The sequence below is a fragment of the Delphinus delphis genome, chromosome 7, assembly GCF_949987515.2.
Source record: "Delphinus delphis chromosome 7, mDelDel1.2, whole genome shotgun sequence".
In the NCBI taxonomy this organism is placed as follows: domain Eukaryota; kingdom Metazoa; phylum Chordata; class Mammalia; order Artiodactyla; family Delphinidae; genus Delphinus; species Delphinus delphis.
The window spans coordinates 112,810,492-112,833,609 of record NC_082689.1 but is presented as its reverse complement, the minus strand read 5'-3'; the positions used below and the strand labels follow the sequence as shown (position 1 = coordinate 112,833,609).

At 39.2% G+C, this 23,118-nt stretch overlaps 1 protein-coding gene across 1 annotated transcript in view; it reads left to right on the top strand.

The window, feature by feature from the left end:
• The window catches only part of OCA2 (OCA2 melanosomal transmembrane protein), a 234,574-nt gene that overhangs the window by 5,418 nt on the left and 206,038 nt on the right, over positions 1-23,118 (top strand). Inside the window, exons 2-3 of the mRNA XM_060015744.1 lie at positions 19,461-19,559; positions 20,950-21,141. Coding sequence (XP_059871727.1) covers positions 19,461-19,559; positions 20,950-21,141 — 291 coding nt within the window. The remainder of the gene's footprint in view (positions 1-19,460; positions 19,560-20,949; positions 21,142-23,118) is intronic.

Below are 23,118 nucleotides of genomic sequence, written 5' to 3'. Positions count from 1 at the left end.
GTCTTGTTTTTGTATCCATTCAGCCAATCTGTGTCTTTTGGTGGGAGCATTTAATCCATTTACATTTAAGGTAATTATCGATATGTATGTTCCTGTTCCTATTTTCTTAATTGTTTTGGGTTCATTATTGTAGGTCTTTTCCTTCTCTTGTGTTTTTTGCCTAGAGAAATTCCTTTAGCAGTTGTTGTAAAGCTGGTTTGGTGGTGCTGAACTCTCTCAGCTTTTGCTTGTAAGGTTTTAATTTCTCCATCAAATCTGAATGAAATCCTTGCTGGGTAGAGTAATCTTGGTTGCAGTGTTTTCTCCTTCATCACTTTAAATATTTCCTTCCAGCCCCTTCTGGCTTGCAGTGTTTCTGCTGAAAGATCAGCTCTTAACCTTATGGGGATTCCCTTGTGTGTTATTTGTTGTTTTTCCCTTGCTGCTTTTAATATGTTTTCTTTGTGTTTAATTTTTGACAGTAGATTAATATGTGTCTTGGCGTATTTCTCCTTGGATTTATTTTGTATGGGACTCTCTGTGCCTCCTGGATTTGATTAACTATTTCCTTTCCCATATAAGGGAAGTTTTCAACTATAATCTCTTCAAGTATTTTCTCAGTCCCTTTCTTTTTCTCTTCTTCTTCTGGAACCCCTATAATTCGAATGTTGGCACATTTAATTTTGTCCCAGAGGTCTCTGAGACTGTCCTCAGTTCTTTTCCTTCTTTTTTCTTTATTCTACTCTGCAGTAGTTATTTCTACTATTTTATCTTCCAGGTCACTTATCCGTTCTTCTGCCTCAGTTATTCTGCTATTGATCCCATCTAGAGTATTTTTCATTTCACTTATTGTGTTGTTCATCGTTGCTTGTTTCATATTTATTTCTTATAGGCCCTTGTTAAATGTTTCTTGCATTTTGTCTATTCTATTTCCAAGATTTTGGATCAACTTTACTATCATTATTCTGAATTCTTTTCCAGGTAGACTGCCTATTTCCTCTTCATTTGTTAGGTCTGGTGGGTTTTTATCTTGCTCCTTCATCTGCTGTGTGTTTTTCTGTCTTCTCATTTTGCTTATCTTACTGTGTTTGAGGTCTCCTTTTTGCAGGCTGCAGGCTCGTAGTTCCCATTGTTTTTGGTGTCTGTCCCCAGTGGCTCATGTTGGTTCAGTGGGCTGTGTAGGCTTCCTGGTTGAGGGGACTAGTGCCTGTGTTCTGGTGGATGAGGCTGGATCTTGTCTTTCTGGTGGGCAGGTCCACGTCTGGTGGTGTGTTTTGGGGTGTCTGTGGACTTATTATGATTTTAAGCAGCCTCTCTGGTAATGGATGGGGTTGTGTTCCTTTGTTGCTAGTTGTTTGGCATAGAATGTCCAACACTGTAGCTTGCTGGTCGTTAAGTGAAGCTGGGTGCTGGTGTTGAGATGGAATCTCTGGGAGGTTTTCGCCATTTGATATTATGTGGAGCTGGGAGGGCTCTTGTGGACCAGTGTCCTGAAGTTGGCTCTCCCACCTCAGTGGCACAGCAGTGACTCCTGGCTGCAGCACCAAGAGCCTTTCATCCACATGGCTCAGAATACAAGGGAGCAAAAGTAGAAAGAAAGAATTAGTAGAAGTAGAAAGAAAGAAAAAAAGAAAGAAAGAAGGAATGAAAGAAAGGAGGGAGGGAGGGAAGGAGGAAGGAAGGAAGGAAGGAGGGAAGGAAGGAAAAAAGAAAGAAAGAAGATAAAGTAAAATAAAATAACGTAAGATAAAATATAATAAAGTTATTAAAAAATAATTATGAAGAAAAAACATTGAAAACAAAACAAAACAAAACAAAAAATGGACGGATAGGACAAATGGTGGAAGCAAAGCTATACAGACAAAATCTCACACAGAGCATAACATACAAACTCACAAAAAGAGAAGAAGGAGAAAAAGTCACAAATCTTGCTTTCAAAGTCCACCTCCTCAATTTGGGATGATTCGTTGTCTATTCATGTATTCCACAGATGCAGGATACATTGACCACTGTAACTAATGCTGCAATGAACATAGGAGTGCATATGTCCTTTCAAATTAGTGTTTTCATTTTTTTCCATATATATTCCCAGGAGTGGAATTGCGTTATCATATAGTAGTTCTATTTTTAGTTTTTAAAGGAGCCTCCATACTGTTTTCTGTAGTGTCTGCATCATTTTACATTCCCACCAACAGTGTATGAGGGTTCCCTTTTCTCTACATCCTTGGCAAGGTTTGATATTTATAGATTTTTTGATGATAGCCGTTCTGACAGGTCTGAGATGATATCTCATTGTGGTTTTGATTTGCATTTCCCTGATGATGAGTCATGCTAAGCATCTTTTCATGTGTCTATTGACCATCTATATGTCTTATTTGTAAAATTGTCTATTCAGGTACTCTGCCCATGTTTTTAATTGGTTGTTTTTTGTTTTCTGTTTTTTTTTTTTTTGATGTTGAGCTGTATGTGCTCTTTCTATATTTTGGATATTAACCCCTTATTTTGATATACCATTTGCAAATATCTTCTCCCATTAAGTAGGTGGACATTTTGTTTTGCTGATAGTTTCCTTCACTGTGGAAAAGGTTTTTAATTTGACGTGTACATTGTTTTTTGCTTTTGTTTCCCTTCTCTGAGGAGACACATCCCCCAAAATATTGGTAAGATGGATGTCAAAGAGCATACTGCCTATGTTTTCTTCTAGAAGTTTTATGATTTCATGTCTTACATTTAGCCTTTAATTCATTTTGAATTTGTTTTTGTATATGTTGTGAGAAAGTAGTCTAGTTTTGTTATTTTGCAGGTAGCTGTCCAGTTTTCCCAATACTATTTATTGAAGAGCCTGTCTTTTCCCTGTTGTATATTCTTGACACTTTTGTCATAGATTAATTGCCCATGTAAGTGTGGGTCCATTCTGGGCTATCTCTTCTGTTTCATTGAGCTATGTATCTTTTTTGTGTGTGCCAGTACCATGCTGTTTTGATTGCTGTAGATTTGTAGTATAGTTTGAAATCAGGGAGTGTGATACCTACAGTTTTGCTCTTTTTAAAGATTGTTTTGGCTATTTGGGGTCTTTTATGTTTCCATACAAATTTTAGAATTATTTGTTCAAGTTCTATGAAAAATACTATTGGTATTTTGATAGGGATTGCACTGAATCTGTAGATTGCTTTGGGTAGTATGGTCATTTTAACAATATTAATTCTTCCAATCCCTGAGCACAATATACTTTTCCATTTGTTTTTGTCATCTTGACTATCTTTCATCAACATCTTATAGTTTTACCTTCTTGTTTAGAGTTATTCCTAGATATTTTATTCTTTTTGATGCAATTGTAAATGGGATTGTTTTCTTGCTTTCTCTTTCTGATAATTTGTTGTTAGTATAAAGAAATGAACAGATTTCTATATATTAATTTTATATCCTGCAACTTTACCAAATTCATTGATGAGCTCAAGTAGATTTTTGGTGGTGTATTTAGGATTTTCTATGTATTGTATCATGTCATCTGCAGTGACAGTTTTCCTTCTTCCTTTCCAGTTTGGATTTCTTCTATTTCTTTTTCTTGTCTAATTGCTATAGCTATGACTTCCAATATTTTTCTGAATAAAAGAGGCTAGAATGGACATCCTTATCTTTTTCCTGATCTTAGAGGAAATGCTCTCAGCTTTTCACCATTGAGTATGATGTTAACGGTGGGCTTGTCATATGTGGCCTTTATTATGTTGATGTATGTTCCCTCTATACTCACTTGTTTCAGAGTTTTTTTTTAATCATGAATAGATGTTGAATTTTGTCAAAAGCTTTTTCTGCATCTATCAAGGTGATAAGATGATTTTTGTTCTACAATTTTTTAATGTGGTATATCACTTTGATTTGTGGATAATGGGCCATCCTTGCACCCCTGGGATAAAACTCATTTGATCATCATGTTTGATCCTTTTAATATATTGTTGAATTCTGTTTGTAATATTCTGTTGAGGATTTTTGCATCTATGTTCATCAGTGATATTGGCTTGTAATTTTCTTTTTTTTAAAAAAGAAGCTATCTTTGTCTCGTAGAAAAAGTCCAGAAGCGTTCCTTCCTCAGCAGTTTTTAAGAAGAGCTTGAGAAGGGTAGATGTTAATGCTTCTTTAAATGTTTGGTAGAATTGACCCATGAAGCCATCTGGTCATGAATCATTGTTTGTTGGGAGTTTTTAAAAATTGCTAATTCAGTTTCATTACTGATAATTTATCTGTTCATATTTTTTATTTCTTCCTGATTCAGTCTTTAGAGGTTGTACATTTATAGGAATTTGTCCATTTCTTCCAGGTTGCCCATTTCATTGTTTGTAGTAATCTCTTATGATCCTTTTTTTTTTGTGTGGTACACGGGCCTCTCACTCTTGTGGCCTCTTCCGTTGCAGAGCACAGGCTCCGGACGCGCAGGCTCAGCAGCCATGGCTCATGGGCCTAGCTGCTCTGCAGCATGTGGGATCTTCCCGGACGGGGGCACAAACTCGTGTCCCCTGCATTGGCAGGTGGACTCTCAACCACTGAGCCACCAGGGAAGCCCTCTTATGATCCTTTGTATTTCTGTAACTTCTTCCTTTTCATTTCTGATTTTATTGATTTGTGCTCTCTCTGTTTTTCTCTTGATGAGTTTGGCTAAAGGTTCATCAATCTGTATATATATATACATGCTTATTTTAAGTTACTGATTTCTTAAGTTTGAATGCTTTTTTTTGTGTGTGTGTGTGGTATGCAGGCCTCTCACTGTTGTGGCCTCTCCTGTTACAGAGCACAGGCTCTGGATGTGCAGGCCCAGCGGCCATGGCTTCACGGGCACAGCCGCTCCATGGCATGTGGGATCTTCCTGGACCAGGGCACGAACCCGTGTCCCCTGCATCTGCAGGCGGACTCTCAGCCACTGCGCCACCAGGGAAGCCCTGAATGCTTTTTAACAACCCTGCATTTTTACTCCCTCTCAATATTTACTGTTCTTTTTTTTTTTTTTTTTTTTTTCTGTGTGTGTGGTATGCGGGCCTCTTACTGTTGTGGCCTCTCCCGTTGCAGAGCACAGGCTCTGGACATGCAGGCTTAGCGGCCATGACTCACGGGCCCAGCCGCTCCTCAGCATGTGGGATCTTCCCTGACTGGGTCATGAACCCGTGTCCCCTGCATTGGCAGGCGGACTCTCAACCACTGTGCCACCAGGGAAGCCCAACATTTACTGTTTTTGACATCAGATTTTACATCCTTTTGTTTTGTGTACCCCTTAACTACTTACTGCAGACATAGATGATTTTACTGCTTTTGTAAACTCCTACTATCTTTATAAGTGGTTGATCTACTACCTTAACTGTATACTTGCCTTTGTCAATAAGATTTTTCCTTTGGTAATTTTTATATTTCTAGTTGTGACCTTTTCTTTTCTGCTTAGAGAAGTCCCTTAAAGGTGGTTTGCTGGTACTAAACTCTTCTAGATTTTGCTTGTCTGTAAATCTTTTGATCTCTTCATCAAATGTGAATGAAAGCCTTGCCAGGTACAGTATAGTTGGTTGTAGGTTTTTCCCTTTCATCACTTTGAATATATCAAATCACTCCCTTCTGGACTGCAGTTTCTGCTGAAAAATCAGCTGATAGCCTTATGGGAGTTTCCTCATACATTACTAGTTATTTTCCCTTGCTATTTTTATTACTCTCTCCTTATCTTTAATTTTTGTAATTTTAATTATAATGTATCTTGGTGTAGATCACTTTGGGTTGATCCTATTTGGAACTTTCTGTGCTTCCTGGACCTGGATGTCTGTTTCCTTTCCCAGGTTAGAAATGTTTTCAGCAGTTATATCTTCAAATAAGTTCTCTGCCCCTTTCTCTTTCCTTCTTCTTCTGGGACCCCTATAACGTGAATGTTTGTTAGTATGCTTGATGTTGTCCCAGGAGTCTCTTAAACTGTTCCATTAATAAATTTTTCTTTTTTCTGTTCAGCTTGCATGATTCTCATTACTTTTCCAGCTCACTGACCTGTTCCTCTGTCTCATCTAATCTGCTGCAAAACTCCTTCTTGTGTATTTTTTATTTAAGTTATTGTATCCTTCAGCTCTGTTTGGTTTTTCTTTATATTTTCTAAGTTTTTGGTAAACTTCTCACTGTGTTTATCCATTCTTCTGAATTTGTTGAGCATCTTTATGGTCATTTCCATGGAAACTCTATCAGGTAGATTGTTTATCTCCACTTTGCTTTGTTCTTCTGGTGCTTTATTTTATTCCATCATTTGGAACATGTTTCTCTGTCACCTTATTTTACCTAATTCTCTATTTTTATTCCTATGCATTAGATAGAATGGTTACATTTTTGTATCTTGGAGAAGTGGCCTTATGGAAGAAATGTTCTATATGTCTCAGCAGGGCACTCCCCTCTGGTCATCAGAGCTAACTACTCTAGTGTTGCCCCCTATGTGGGCTGTGTGGGTCCTTCTGTTGTGATGGGCTGACTACTGTGGGTCATCTGGTTGGTGGCTGGCCCCTGGTCTGGTTGGTTGCTAGGCCCTGCCTTTTGCAAAGGATTCTGGCAGCTGATGGGTGGGGCTGTGTCACAAAGTGGCTGGCTGCAGAGCCCAAATGGTTGCAGGGCTAGTGCTGCAACCACTGCTGCTCCTACTGCTACCACAGCCACAGCCAAATTTGAAGCAAATGGAGGGCCAGAGGAGCCAGATGAAGATATGGGAGTTGTTGTTCTCTTTGACTAATCACCAAAAAGCAACCAACTCAGCCAGCTTTATTTGTGAAACAAGAAAATAGAGGCTTATTTCTCTTAAAGAAAAAAAAAAAATGTCAAGGGTCCTGGATCTAGTGTCAGCCTATTGGTGGGCTGGGCTGGGCTTGTGGGGCTCCTGGAGCTGGTATCATCCTGCTGGTGGGTGGGGCTTTGGGGAGCGTGTCCCAGGGCTGGTGCCAGACTGCTGGTGGGTATACCAGGGTGCTGGTGTCTCTGGCTTCAGGACTCTGGGGGTCCCAGGCTTCAGGACTCTTGGGGTCCCAGAGTTGGTGTCAGTCTGCTGGTTGGCCAAGCTGGATCCTGGGGTCTCTGGCTACAGAGCCCAGGGGGTTCTGGAGCTGGTGTCAGCTCTTTGGTAGGTGGGTCCAAATCCTGGTGTGGCTAGCTGAGGGGCCCAAGCTGTTCCAAAGCTGGTGTCGGCTTATTGGTGGGCAGGGACAGGGTCCTGGGCATTCTGGGGTAAGCGCTGGCTCTCAGTTTTTTGGTGGAGCTGCTTACCAATGTCTCTGGCCCTAAGGCCTGGGTGTCCTGGAGCTGGTGTTGGCCTGCTGGTGAGTGGGGCTGGGTCCCAACAGTCCACAGTGGTCTTGGGGCTAGTGCTGGTATGCTGATGCGTGGGTCCATGTTCTGTGCCCTCTCGTGGGTGGGGTTGTGTCCTTGGGTGGCTGGAAGGTCCTAAGGCAGTGGGTCTGCTGGTGGGTGGGGGTGTGTCCCCACCCAGCTGGTTGCTTGGCCTGAGGTGTCCCAGTACTAGTGTCAATAGGCTGGTGGGTGAGACTCAGTCCTGGTGCTTATAAGCTGGAAGGAGGATTCCAAAGTGATGCTTGCCAGCACCAATGTCCTCATGGTAGAGTGAGATCCCCAAAAGCTCTTCCACCCACATCTATGTCCCCAGGGTAAGCTCCAGTTACCTCCTTCCTCTCCAGGAGGCTCTCCAAGATCTGCAGGTCTGTCTGACACAGGCTCCTTTCAAATTACTGCTTCTGCCCTGGATCCTGGAGCATGTGAGGTTTTGTGCATGCCTTTTAAGAGTGGAGACTCTATATTCCACAGCTCTCTGACTCTCCTGAAGGTAAGCCCCACTGGCCTTCTGGGGACTCATCTTCCTGGTGCAGCTGGGGGGCCTGATGTGGGGCTCAGACCTCTTGTTCTTTGTGGGGAACCACTGCAATTGTAATTATCCTCCATTTGTGGTTGCCCACACAGGGGATACTGCATCTCCACCCCTCTTATCCATCTTGTGGTTGCTTTTTCATATCTTTAGTTGTAGAAGATCTTTTCTGCCTTCAATTCTTTCTTACTGATAGTTGCTCTATAAATTGTTATAATTTTGGTGTTTCCGTGGGAGGAGGTGAGCTCAGAGTTTTTCTACTATGCCATCCTCCCCAGCTCTGATTTTGCTCTCTTTTAACAATAATCCTATAACAGAGGGAATAAACAACAAAAAATAGAGAAAGCAGACTTCATTCTGGTGGCACCCTGACCCTTATGTTTGGGATTCTGAACCTCCTCTTGTAGCTGCAGCCCTGGAACTCTGCAGGATACTTCTTGATGCTGCTTTCCCCCGTTCCTCACTGAGGAATTCCACCCCTTTGCTACTTGAGGCCTCCAAGTGAGAGGAATAAATTGCTTATACATTTTAAATGACATAGACCAAACAAAACTGCCAAGTTAAAGATGAATGAATTTTTCTAATATGCTAGTTTTCTTCATAGAAAAAGTAAACAATGTTTCACACAGCCTCTCCCATTTCTTCACTCCCTTTCTCATTCCCTTATCTAAATATAGCATGGTTTTGAATCTCAAATCCCAGAAAACTTTGAATGAATTCTTTCTTTTATTATAAAATAGCACATAAGATCTGATATGGATTAAATGTAGTATATTATCAGACTGAATTATGTGACATGACCAGTTCATCTGTCATGAACTGATTACTGTTTTTACTATTAACAAGCCAAAGTAAATAAATTGTTAAAAATTTGGAAATTGAAGGGGAAAAATGATTTTACAACAATTATTACTATCTACTGGCATTTACCTGTATTCCCTTCTGGCCTTCTCCCATATGTAATATGTATTTTTACATTTTTGTGCTCATAGTAAACGTCATTTTATATTTCTTTTATGTAATTTTATATTATAAATACTATCAGTGTTGTTACATATTGTCCAAAGCTATTATTTTATATATATGTATTTCATTGAAATACAGTTGTTTTACAGTATTGTGTTAGTTTCAGGAGTACAACTTAGAGATTCAATATCTTTACAGATTATATTCCATTATAGGTTATTACAAATAATGGGTATAATTCTCTGTGCTATACAGTAGTTTGTAGCTGTACCATTTTATAGTCCCACCGACAGTGTACAAGTGTTCCCTTTTCTCCACATCCTGGCCAACATTTTTTATTTGTAGACTTTTTGATGACAGCCATTCTGGCAGGTGTGAGGTGATATCTCATTGTGGTTTTGATTTGCATTTCTTTAATAGTTAGTGATATTGAGTTTCTTTCCATGTGCGTGTTAGCTATCTGTATGTCTTCTTTGGAAAAATGTCTATTTAAGTCTTCTGCCAATTTTTTTATTGGATTTTTTTTTTTTAATATTCAGTTGTATGAGCTGTTTGTGTATTTTGGATATTAATCCCTTGTTAGTACCATCATTTGTAAATATTTTCTCCCATTCTGTATGTTGTCTTTTCATTTTGTTGTGCAAAAACTTTTAAGTTTGATTAGGTCCTATTTATTTATTTATTTATTTTTTGCGGTACACGGGCCTCTCACTGTTGTGGCCTCTCCCGTTGTGTAGCACAGGCTCCGGACGCGCAGGCTCAGTGGCCATGGCTCACGGGCCCAGCCACTCCATGGCATGTGGGATCCTCCCGGACCGGGGCACGAACCCGCGGTCCCTGCATCGGCAGGTGGGCTCTCAACCACTGTGCCACCAGGGAAGTCCTATTTTTGTTTTTATTAATTAATTTATTTTTGTCTTGGGAGACTGATTTAAGAAAATATTACTATGATTTATGTCTGAAAATGTTTGGCCTATGTTCTCTTCTAGCAGTTTTATGGTGTCATGTCTTACGTTTAGGTCTTTAAACCATTTTAAGTTCATTTTTATATATGATGTGCGGAAGTGCTCTAATTTCATTGTTTCACATGTGGCTGTCCAGTTTTCCCAGCATCACTTGTTGAAGAGACTGTCTTTTCTCCATTGTATATTCTTGCTCCTTTGTCATAAATTGACTGTAGGTGAGTAGGTTTATCTCTGGGACTTCTAGTCAGTTCCATTGATCTATGTGTCTGTTTTTGTGCCAATATCACACTGTTCTGATTACTGTAGTTTTGTAGTATAGTTTGAAGTCTGGTAGGGTTATACCTCCATTTTTGTTCTTTTTTCTCAAGACTGCTTTGGCAACTTGGGGTCTTTTGTGGTTCCATATAAATTTTAGAATTATTTGTTCTAATTCTGTGAAAAATATCATGGCTATTTTGATAGGGATTGTAGTAAGTCTGTAGGTTGCTTTCAGTAGTATGGCCATTTTAATAATATTAATTTTTCCAATCCAAGAGCGCAGAATATCTTTCAATTTCTTTGAACGACCTTCAATTTCCTTCATTAATTTTTATAGTTTTCATTATATAGGTCTTTCACCTCCCTTAGTTAAGATTATTCCTAGGTTTCTTTTTAGATGAGATTTTTAACAAGGTTTTTTTTTTTTTACTTTCTCTTCCTGATATTTCATCATTAGTGTTTAAAAATGCAATAGATTTCTGTATATTAATCTTGTATCCTGCAACCTTGATGAATTTCTTTATTAGGTCTAATAGTTTTGAGGTGTAAACTTTAGAGTTCTCTAAATAAAATATCATGTCATCTGCAAATAGTGACAGTTTTACCTGTCTCCTTCTAATTTGGATACCTTTTATTTCTTTTTCTTTTCTGATTGCTGTGGCTAGGACTTCCAATACTATGTTAAAGAGAAGCATCTTTGTCTTTTTCCTGAATTTAGCAAGAAGGCATTTGGCTTTTCACCATCGAGCATTAGGCTGAATGTGGGTTTGTTGTAAGTGGCCTTTATTATGTTGAGATGTGTTACCTTTATACCCACTTTGATGAGTGCTTTTTTTTTTAACATCTTTATTGAGGTATAATTGCTTTACAATGTTGTGTTAGTTGCAGATGTATAACAAAGTGAATCAGCTATACGTATACATATATCCCCATATCCCCTACCTCTTGTGTCTCCCTCCCTCCCACCCTCCCTAACCCACCCATCTAGGTGGTCACAAAGCACTGAGCTCATGTCCCTGTGCTCTGCAGCTTCTTCCCACTAGCTATCTATTTTACATTTGGTAGTGTATATATGCCCATGCCACTCTCTCAGTTCATCCCAGCTTACGCTTCCCACTCCCCATGTCCTCAAGTCCATTCTCTACATCTGAATTTTTATTCCTGTCCTGCCCATAGGTTCTAAAGAACCAATCTTTTTTTTCTTTAGATTCCATATATATATGTGTTAGCATACAGTATTTGTTTTTCTCTTTTTGACTTACTTCACTCTGTAAGACACACTCTAGGTCCATCCACCTCACTACAAATAACTCAATTTTGTTTCTTTTTATGGCTGAGTAATATTCCATTGTATATATGTGCCACATCTTCTTTATCCATTCATCTGTTGATGGACACTTAGGTTGCTTCTATGTCCTGGCTATTGTAAATAGAGCTGCAATGAACATTGTGGTATATGACACTTTTTGAATTATGGTATTCTCAGGGTATATGCCCAGTAGTGGGATTGCTGGGTTGTATGGTAGTTCTATTTTTAGTTTTTCAAGGAACCTCCATACTGTTCTCCATAGTGGCTGTATCAATTTACATCCCCACCAACAGTGCAAGAGGGTTCCCTTTTCTCCACATCCTCTCCAGCATTTATTATTTGTAGATTTTTTGATGATGTCCATTCTGACCAGTGTGAGGTGATATCTCATTGTGATTTTTGTTTGCATTGCTCTAATGATTAGTGATGTTGAGCATCCTTTCATGTGTTTGTTGGAAATCTGTATATCTTCACTGCAGAAATATCTATTTAAGTCTTCTGCCCATTTTTAGATTGGGTTGTTTGTTTTCTTGATAATGAGTTGCATGAGCTGCTTGTATATTTTGGAGATGAATCCTTTGTCAGTTGCTTCATTTGCAAATATTTTCTCCCATTCTGAGTGTTGATTTTTCATCTTGTTTATGGTTTCCTTTGCTGTGCAAAAGGTTTTAAGTTTCATTAGGTTCCATTTATTTATTTTTGATTTTATTTCCCTTTCTTAAGGAGGTGGGTACAAAAGGACCTTGCTGTGATTTATGTCAAAGAGTGTTCTGCCTATGTTTTCCTTTAAGAGTTTTATAGTGTCTGGCCTTACATTTAGGTCTTTAATCCACTTTGAGTTTATTTTTGCGTATGGTGTTATGGAGTGTTCTAATTTCATTCTTTTACATGTAGCTATCCAGTTTTCCTGGCACCACTTGTTGAACAGGCTGTCTTCTCTCCATTGTATATTTTTGCCTCCTTTGTCAAAGATAAGGTGACCATATGTGCGTGGGTTTATCTCTGGGCTTTCTATCCTGTTCCATTGATCTATATTTCTGTTTTTGTTCCAGTACCACACTTTCTTGATTACTGTAGCTTTGTAGTATAGTCTAAAGGCAGGGACCCTGATTCCTCCTCCTCCATTTTTCTTTCTGAAGATTGCTTTGGCTATTCGGGGTATTTTGTGTTTCCATACAAATTGTGAAATTTTTTATTCTAGTTCTGTGAAAATGCCATTGACTGTTTGATAAGGATTGCATTGAATGTGTAGATTGCTTTGGGCAGTATAGTATTTTCACAATGTTGATACTTTCAATCCAAGAACATGGTATATTTCTCCATCTGTTTGTATCTTCTTTAATTTCTTTCATCAGTGACTTATAGTTTTCTTCATACAGGTCCTTTGTCTCCTTATGTAGCTGTATTCCTAGGTATTTCATTCTTTTTATTGCAATGGTAAATGGGAGTGTTTCCTTAATTTCTCTTTCAGATTTTTCAACATTAGTGTATAGGAATGCAAGAGACTTCTGTGCATTAATTTTGTATCCTGCTACTTTACCAAATTCATTGATTAGCTCTAATAGTTTTCTGGTATCATCTTTAGGATTCTCTATGTATAGTACCATGTCATCTACAAACAGTGACAGTTTTGCTCCTTATCTTCTGATTTGGATTCATTTTATGTCTTTTTCTTCTCTGATTGCTGTGGCTAAAACTTCCAAATCCATGTTGAATAATAGTGGTGAGAGTGGGCATCCTTGTCATGTTTCTGATTTTTGACGAAATGGTTTCAGTTTTTCATCATTGAGAATGATGTTGAGTGTGCATTTGTCATATATGGCCTTTATTATGTTGAGGTGAGTTCACTGTACGCCTACCTTCTGAAGAGCTTTTAGCCTAAATGGTTTTTGAATTTTGTTGAAAGCTTTTTATGCATCTACTGAGATGATCATATGGTTTTTATCCTTCAATTTGTTATATGGTGTATCACAATGATTGATTTGCGTATATTGAAGAATCCTTTTTTTGTAACAGCTTTGTGTGGTTTTGGTATCAGGGTGATGGTGGCCTTGTAGAATGAGTTTGGGAGTGTTCCTCCCTCTGCTATATTTTGGAAGAGTTTGAGAAGGATAGGCATTAGCTCTTCTCTAAATGTTTGATAGAATTCTACTGTGAAGCCATCGGGTCCCAGGTTTTTGTTTGGTGCAAGATTTTTAATCAGTTTCAATTTCAGTCCTTGTGATTGGTCTGTTCATATTTTCTATTTTTTCCTGGTTCAGTCTCGGAAGGTTGTGATTTTGTAAGAATTTGTCAATTTCTTCCAGGTTGTCCCTTTTATTGGCATATAGTTGCTTGTAGTAATCTCTTGTGATCCTTTGTATTTCTGCAGTGTCAGTTGTTACTTTTCCCTTTTCATTTCTAATTCTGTTGATTTGAGTCTTCTCCCTGTTTTTCTTGATGAGTCTGGCTAATGGCTTATCAATTTTGTTTATCTTCTCAAAGAACCAGATTTTACTTTTATTGATCTTTGCTATTGTTTCCTTCATTTATTTTTCATTTATTTATGATCTGATCTTTATGATTTCTTTCCTTCTGCTAACTTTGGGGTTCTTTTGTTCTTCTTTCTCTAATTGCTTTAGGTGTAAGCTTAAGTTCTTTATTTGAAATGTTTCTTGTTTCTTGAGGTAGGTTTTTATTGCTATAAACTTCCCCCATAGAACTTCTTTTGCTGCATCCCATAGGTTTTGGGTCGTCGTGTTTTCATTTTCATTTCTTTCTTGGTCTTTTTTATTTCCCCTTTTCTTCAGTGACCTCTTGGTTATATAGTAGTGTATTGTTTAGCCTCCATATGTTTGTATTTTGTTACAGTTTTTTTCCCCTGTAATTGATATCTAGTCTCATAGCATTGTGGTCAGAAAAGATACCTGATATGATTTCAATTTTCTTAAATTTACCAAGGCTTGAATTGTGACCCAAGATATGATCTATCCTGGAGAATGTTCTGTAAGCACTTGAGTAGAAAGTCTATTCTGTTGTTTTTGGATGGAATGTCCTATATATATCAATTAAGACCATCTTGTTTAATGTATCATTTAAAGCTTGTGTTTCCTTATTTATTTTCATTTTGGATGATCTGTCCTTTGGTGAAAGGTGGGTGTTAAAGTCCCCTACTATGGTTGTGTTACTGTTGATTCCCCCGTTTATGGCTGTTAGCATTTGCCTTATATATTGAGCTGCTCTTATGTTCGGTGCATCAATATTTATAATTGTTATATCTTCTTTTTGGATTGATCCCTGTGTCATTATATAGTGTTCTTCTTTGTTGTTGTAATAGTCTTTATTTTAAAGTCTATTTTGTGTTATATAAGAATTGCTGCTCCAGCTTTCTTTTGATTTCCATTTGCATGTAATATCTTTTTCCCTCCCCTCACTTTCAGTCTGTATGTGTCCCTAGGTCTGAAGTGTGTCTCTTGTAGATAGCATATATATGGGTCTTGTTTTTGTATCCATTTATCCAGTCTATGTATTTTGGTTGGAGCATTTAATCCATTTACATTTAAGGTAATATTCGATATGTATGTTCCTTTTACCATTGTCTTAATTGTTTTGGGTTTGTTAATGTAGGTCTTTTCCTTCTCTTGTGTTTCCTATCTAGAGAAGTTCCTTAGCATTTGTTGTAAAGATGCTTTTGTGGTGCTGAATTCTCTTCGATTTTGCTTGTGGGTAAAGGTTTTAATTTCTCTGTTGAATTTGAATGAGACCCTGATGGGTAGAGTAATCTTGGTTGTGGGTTTCTCCCTTTCATCACTTTAAAAAGATCCTTCCACTCCCTTCTGGATTGCAGAATGTCTGCTGAACGATCAGCTGTTAACCTTATGGGGATTCCCTGTATGTTATTTGTTGCTTTTCTCTTGCTGCTTTTAATATTTTTTCTTTGTATTTAAGTTTTGATAGTTTGATTAATATGTTTCTTGTCATGTTTCTTCTTGGATTTATCCTTTATGGAACTCTGCGCTTCCTGGACTTGATTGACTATATCCTTTCTCATATTAGGGAAGTTTTCAAATATAATCTCTTCCAATATTTTCTCAGTCTCTTTCTTTTTCTCTTCTTCTGGGACCCCTATAATTCAGATACTGGTGTGTTTAATGTTGTCCCAGAGGTCTGTGTGATTGTCCTTAATTCTTTTAATTTTTCTTTTTTTCTCCTCTGCACTAGTTATTTCCTCTATTTTATCTTCTGGGTTACTTGTCTGTTCTTCTGCCTCAGTTATCCTGCTATTGATTCCTTCTAGAGAATTTTTAATTTCATTTATTGTGTTGTTCATCATTGTCTGTTTGCTCTTTAGTTCTTCTAGGTCCTTGTTAAACGTTTCCTGTATTTTCTCCATTCTATGTTCAAGGTTTTGGGTCATCTTTACTATCAGTGCTCTGAATTCTTTTTTAGGTAGCCTGCCTATTTTCTCTTCATTTGTTTGGTCTGTTGGGTTTTTATCTTGCTCCTTCATCTGCTGTGTATTTCTCTGTCTTCTTATTGGCTTAACTTACTTTGTTTGTGGTCTCCTTTTCGCGGGCTGTCAGTTTGTAGTTCCCATTGTTTTTGGTGTCTGCCCCCAGTGGGTAAGGTTGGTTCAGTTGCTTGTGTAGGCTTCCTGGTGGAGGGGGCTGGTGCCTGTTTTCTGGCAGATGAGCCTGGATCTTTTCTTTCTGGTGGGCAGAATCGCATCTGGTGGTGTTTTGGGGGGATGTCTGTGAACTTCGTATGATTTTAGGCAGCCTCTTTGCAAATGGGTAGGCTTGTGTTCCTGTCTTGCTAGTTGTTTGTCGTGGGGTTTCCAGCACTGGAGCTTGCTGGTAATTGGGTGGAGCTGGGTCTTAGCATTGTGACGGAGATCTCTGGGAGAGCTCTTGCTGACTGATATTCCATGGGACGTGGAGCTCTCTGGTGGTCCAGTGTTCTGAACTAGACAATTGTGGTAAAAAATCTGACTGGTATCTTGGATTTTTCTTTGCTGGGTGATATATCCTGACCAACATGCCATCCCCTCTGCACCGGCTAAGGGAGTATTCAAAGAAGCAGTTAAAATGCATTGCAGGAAACATGGGCACGAGGATCCTCAGGGAGTACACAAAGCAGGGACCACTTAATTTCTCCTGGATGATGTGGAAGGGTTGTGAGATCTGAAGGAAGATGACATGCTATACAAACAATGTTGAAAGAAAGCATATTATATATATAAACGCCCTAGACAAGGGTGGAAGCCTGTTACAAGAAGTAAAAGTATTTCTGAAAGTTTGAAGAGTAGATTTGGGTAAAGGGAGTTAAAGAAAATCTAGAGGTGAAGCTGAGGTGACATGCAGGTGGTGTATCTTAAAGGACTCTTTAAAACCTAATGAGTGTTTTTATCATGAATGGATGTTGAATTATGTCAAATGCTTTTTCTGAGTCTATTGAGATGATCATGTGGTTTTTGTCTTTCCTTTTGTTAATGTTCTGTATCACATTGATATGCATACAGTGAACCATCCTTGTAACCCTGGAACCAATCCAAATTGGTCATGGTGTATGATCCTTCTTATGTATTGTTGGATTTGTTTGCTAATATTTTGTTGAGGAATTTTGCATCTATATTCATCAAGGATATTGGCTTGTAATTTTTCTTCGTAGTGTCCTTGTGTGGTTTTTATATCAGGAAAATGGTGGCCTAATAAAATGAATTTTGCAGTGTTCCTTTCTCTTCAATCTTTTGGAATGGTTTGAGAAGGATAGGTATATATTCTTCTTTATATGTTTGGTAAAGTTTCTCAGTGAATCTTTCCAGTCTTTGTTTTTTGTTCACAGGGAGTTTTTTTTTTTTTTAAATTACAGATTCTATTTCACTTCTAGTGATCAGTCTCTTCAAATTTTCTGTTTCTTCTTCACTCAGTCTTAGCAGTCTGTATGTTTCTAGAAATTTGTTCATTTCTTCTAGGTTGTCCAATTTGTTGGCATATAACTGTTCATAGTATTCTCATAATTATTTGTATATCTTTAGTATTGGTTGTTATTTCTCCTCTTTAATTCTAATTTTGTTTATTTGTGTCCTTGCTTTTCTTCTTGGTGAGACTTGGTGTGATTTGTCAATTTTGTTCATCTTTTTAGAAAACCAGCTCTTGGTTTTATTGATCTTTTATATTGTTTTCTTAAAATCTCTATTTTATTTATTTCCTCTCTGATCTCTATATTTCCTTCCTTTTGCTGACTTTGTTCTTCTTTTTCTGTTTCTTTTATTTGGTAGGTTAAGTATTTGGTAGGTTAATTTGTTCATTTGAGATTTTTCTTTTATGTCAAGGAATGCCAGTATCACTATGAATTTCCCTTATAGAACTGCTTTTGCTGCATCCCATAGCTTTTGGAAAGTTATGTTTTCATTTTCATTTGTCTTGAGGTATTTTCTGATTTCCACTTTGATTTTATCATTGACCCATTGGTGTTTTAGTAGCATGTTATTTAGTCTCCACTGTTTTCTCTTTTTCTTTCTGTTGTTCAGCTCTAGTTTCATACTGTTGTGGTCGACAAACATGCTTGATATTATTGCTATCTTCCTAAATAGATGAGTCTATTTTTGTGACCTAGTATGTAGTCTGTCCTAGAGAAATTTCCTTGAAAAGTGTATAGTCTGCATTTTGGGGGGATGTAGTCACCTGTAAATGTTCATTACATTCAACTGGTCTATTCTGTCATTTAGGACCTCTGATGCCTTATTGATTTTTTTGTCTGGTTGATCTGTCCATTGATGTCAGTGGGGGTGTTAAAGTCTCTTGCTATTTTTGTATTATTTTCAATTTCTCCCTTTAAGTTTGTTAGTATTTGCTTTATATATTTAGGTGCTCCTGTATTGGTTGTGTATATGTTAATAAGTATTGTATCTTCTTCTTATATTGATCCTTTCATCATTATTTAATGTCCTTCTTTGTCTTTCATTATAGCCTTTGTTTTAAAGTCTATTTTGTCTGATATGGATATTGCTACCCCTGTTTTCTTGTCATTTTAATCTGCATGAAATATCTTTTTCCATCCCTTCACTTTCAGTCTGTGTGTTTTTCTCACTGAAGTGAGTCTCTTGTAGGCAATGTATTGAAGGGTCTTTCTTTGTTATTCAATCAGCCACCCTATGTCTTTTGATCAGCACATTTAGTCCATTGACATTTAATAATTATTGATAGGCAAGTACTTATTACCATTTTATTCTGTATTTTACAGTTGTTTTTGCAGTTCTTCTTTGTTCATTTCTTCTTATTATTTTTCTTGTTGTGGTTTGATGATTTTCTCTTGTATTACACTTGAGTTCCTTTCTTTTTGGTTTTTGTGAATCCATTCTATGTTTTTGATTTGTAGTTACTCTGGTTTTCAAGTATGTTAACCCACAACTATATCTATTTGCTTTAGATGGAGAGTCATATAAGTTCAAACACATTCTAAAAGATCTACATCTTTTTAAACATCTTTATTGGAGTATAATTGCTTTACAATTGTGTGTTAGTTTCTGCTTTATAGCAAAGTGAATCAGTTATACATACACACATGTTTCCATATGTTTCCATATCTCTTCCCTCCTGCGTCTCCCTCCCTCTCACCCTCCCTTTTCCACCCCTCTATGCGGTCACAAACCACTTAGCTGATCTCCCTGTGCTACGTGGCTGCTTCCCACTAGCTATCCACTTTACACTTGGTAGTGTATATATGTCCATGCCACTCTCTCACTTTGTCACAGCCTACCCTTCCCCCTTCCCATATCCTCAAGTCCATGATCTAGTAGGTCTGTGTCTTTATTCCTGTCTTACCCTTAGGTTCTTTATGACCTTCTTTTTTTCTTTTCTTAGATTCCATATATATGTGTTAGCATACAGTATTTGTTTTCTCTTTCTGACTTACTTCACTCTGTATGACAGACTCTAGGTCCATCCACCTCACTACAAATAACTCAGTTTCATTCCTCTTTATGGCTGAGTAATATTGCATTGTATATATGTGCTACATCACCTAAGTGTCCATCAACAGATAAACGTTCTTGAATCTAGCCACAACCATCAGTGAGCACAGTCATCATTTTGTGTTGGTGATCCCTTTCCTTCACTGTGTTTTTCAGGTCTCACCCTCCTTTCCCCCAGTTCTTCAGCTGCAGTTCTAAAGACCCCTGCTTTACAGAAAGCACACCTTTGCTGAGGAATTTCTCACAAGAGAAAGGGTGAGGTGTTTTTTTTTCTTTCTTTCTTATAAAATTAAGAAATCTCTGAGCATTATCCTTTGCACTTATGCTGGAGAATTTCTTCCTGAGATATGAATTTTTACCTTACATGTATGGTCTCTGCTAGATCCTTGTCAATTCAATGTGTGTTCATGATTCTAGTGGTTGTATTCTGTGCCTTATGAATTGCCAAGTAACCTTGAGCATAACCCTGCAATGATTGAATAGCACATGTACACACTCATGCATGCACACAGCTGGGAAAGGCCATCTTGCCAGGCCAGGGCTTCTCAACCAGGGTTGAGGTTGGCACTGTCAGGAGACATTTTTTGCTGTCACCAATGGGGGAGGGGCACTACTGGCATTTAGGGTAGAGGACAGGGCTGCTGCTAAACATCCTGCATTGCACAGGACATCTCCCCACAACAAAGAATTATCTGGCTCAAATGTCAATAGTTATGAAGTTGAAAAATGTATGATTTAAAAGAAAACTCTATTTCCTGTAAGTTTGAAGTTCCTTTTTCTTGTTGTGAACCAGTCCTAAAGCAGTGATAAGAGTTCAGGAGAATGACAATGTCCTGTTGAGCTAACTGGGTTCGAAAGGCATAGATTGAGAGGCATAACGTAATAGATTGTGGCTCTTGTGTCAATATTGCCACCCCACAAGTATTCCATGTATTTCCACAGGAAAATTCTGGGCTTGGTGCAGCCTTACTAGAGTCAAGTGCTGACTGACAATCTGTACTGAATGAGTTGTTCAGTTGTTCAGGGATTCAACCAAAATTAAATGGATATATCCACATGTAATTTTGATAAATTTTATGATACCCCTTGATTCATCCTTCTAGATATAGGTCCCATTCTTGGGCCCATCTAGTCCAGTACTGACGTCCCCGACTCCTGCTCGTGCTCATGTAGATGTTGGGTGGGAAAGCTAGTTAGGCCATCTCCCCTACAGCTCCATTACAGATAGATACCTACAAAGAGGAGAAAAGGCTTACACCACTCACTGTGCTTCAGGATGAGTATAACAGGACCAGGTATTGAGAACTCCAGCACAGTCAAAGAGAAAGGAAAAAACTGAAATGAGCTGGAGCTGGTCTGAGCCAGAAAAAGCTGTACTGGAAAGTTCCAAACTCAGAACAAGCTGATGTTTCTTGAAGGTCCACAATTTATTTTGAAGACTGTGTGACCCCAGACGATTTCCCTCCAGTCCAGGGTCTGTGACGTCAAGAAAGACCCATTCCCACCAGTCTGACAGTACTACAATATCGATGGTCCTTTGAAAAACAAGTATTGATTATACATTTCACGCTTACCCCTGAGATGAAGTGTTGCTTTGGAGATGCTGCTATTTCCGTGAAAATAACCACAAAGCCTCGATTTCCAGGTCACGGTGCGTGCCCGTTTGCCACCCAGCGTTCATCACTGCTGAAGAATCTTGGGAGAACAGCTCAGCTGAGTGGGAGGGCGGATCCCTGCTGAGCAGAGAGTTGGTAGGTTCCTCTGGATCCGCCTCCTCAGAGAAGGGGGAGCTTCTGGACAGCGCTCACATCGGGTTCCGCCGTCTTTCCAAGTTGAGGTAGGAAGACTTGGAGTGCCAGCACTGGCACAGGGTGTTGGTCGCACAGTGCACGCCGCCCACCTGGGACTGGGCTGGGGAGTGGGGTGTGGTGCGGGTATTGCCCGCACGACATCGTTCCTGAGGACAGGGTGGAGGTGAGGAAGAAGGCTAGGTGGCACTTTCCTGGAAGGTAATCTTCCTTTCCTCCAGGCCCTAGAAGACAGATAAAGCGGCGTTCAAACCAGCATGGAGCCTTTAAGGCTACAAGAAAACCCAATTACAGACCTAAATGATGAACACCCTACACACCTGTCCTTTCTGTTGTGTGGCTGGGGTCTTCAAGCCCATGAGGCTTTGTGGATGAAGTAGTCCCTGTGGTGTTTTAGAAGGTGATATTATCATTTGTATTCAGTGATGAAGCACGTTATTATAAGGGTTCTGCACAGGAAGGAGAAAGAGGGTTTTTAGGGGTGATGCAGCTGCAGGTGGGGCCGAGAGAGGCCGAGTCCTCCGTGCATGCGTAGGAGGGTGGAGGACACACATGCGCTGGGGATCTGAGGGAATTTTGCAGCATCCCCCGCGCGGGTCGGAGCAGGAGAGATCTCTCCCTTGTTTGTCTGTTGAGGCTTCTGCGTGAGCATTTACTTGAAGGAGGGGTTCTGCTGAGAGCCACACATTTGAAAGTGGCATTTCCAGGGACACAATACCAGGACCACCAAGGTCCCCATTATGTAGCTGCTCCGAGGTAGCTGAGGAACCAGCAGGGCTGGGCATGTCTGTGCAGCTGTCTCCTTGTTGCCTGGCATTCCCCTCACTCCACAGCCTTCTGTGGGCTTCCACTAAAATGGTCTATGTGAAAACCCATGGATAGGTGAGAAGACACCATGAAGCTATCGAATATTAGTGTTATTATTTCTCTACATTAGGGGGCCCAGCTTTTCTGAAGCTCTTTGAAGAGCTGATTAGAAGTGTACCTACCTGCCTCCCAAAGTGTATCCATCTTTACCTAGAGAGGCCCACTCTCAGTTGTCTTACTGATCTTTCAGGCAATCCTGAGAGGTAGGTGAGGTACTTCAGAGAGGGTAAGGATTTTGCCTGAGGTCATGCAGGTTGTGAGAGGAGCAAAGGGGTGGGGGGAGGAATGTGGCCCCAGGTCCCCCACCAGTGCTTGACCGTGGAGATGTCTTTTCCCACCATGCCTCCCAGCCATGTGTAGTTTCTTCACCTTGACTGGTCTTAGCTCTTCTCATAGGTGTGACAAATATTGGCCGACTAATGTGCTATAAAATTATCTGAATAATGTGAAAGTGTGTGAACAGGGACCTGGCCCCATAGATCACCATGATGGTAAGCGCTGACACTGTTAACACCCTTCTCCAGCTGGCTGCCTCACAACTCCAGAGGATGCGAGCTTCCTCAAATGTCCCATACCATGGAAAATAGAACTAAGTACATTTAAGTCTTTACATTCAGTGGTTGTTTTATCTTCTACGATTCATAAAATAGTTGCCTCAAACTTGCCACTTAACTGAAAGACTTAATGCCATTCTTTTTAACATGTCTAGAAAGTACTACACATGTTTGTTGAAGAAACTTGTAAAAATTATTTTGGATGGTCAGTCTGCTGTATATGTCAGTTATGTAGAAAGAAATTAGTATTTAAAATAGTTCAGCTGCGCCAAGACAGGAATAAAGACGCAGACCTACTAGAGAATGGACTTGAGGATACGGGGAGGGGGAAGGGTAAGCTGAGACAAAGTGAGAGAGTGACATGGACATATATACACTACCAAATGTAAAATAGATAGCTAGTGGGAAGCAGCCGCATAGCACAGAGAGATCAGCTCAGTGCTTTTTGACCACCTAGAGGGGTGGGATGGGGGGGTGGGAGGGAGGGAGATGCAGGAGGGAGGAGATGTGGGGATGTGTGTATATGTATGGCTGATTTACTTTGTTATAAAGCAGAAACTGACACACCATTGTAAAGCAATTATA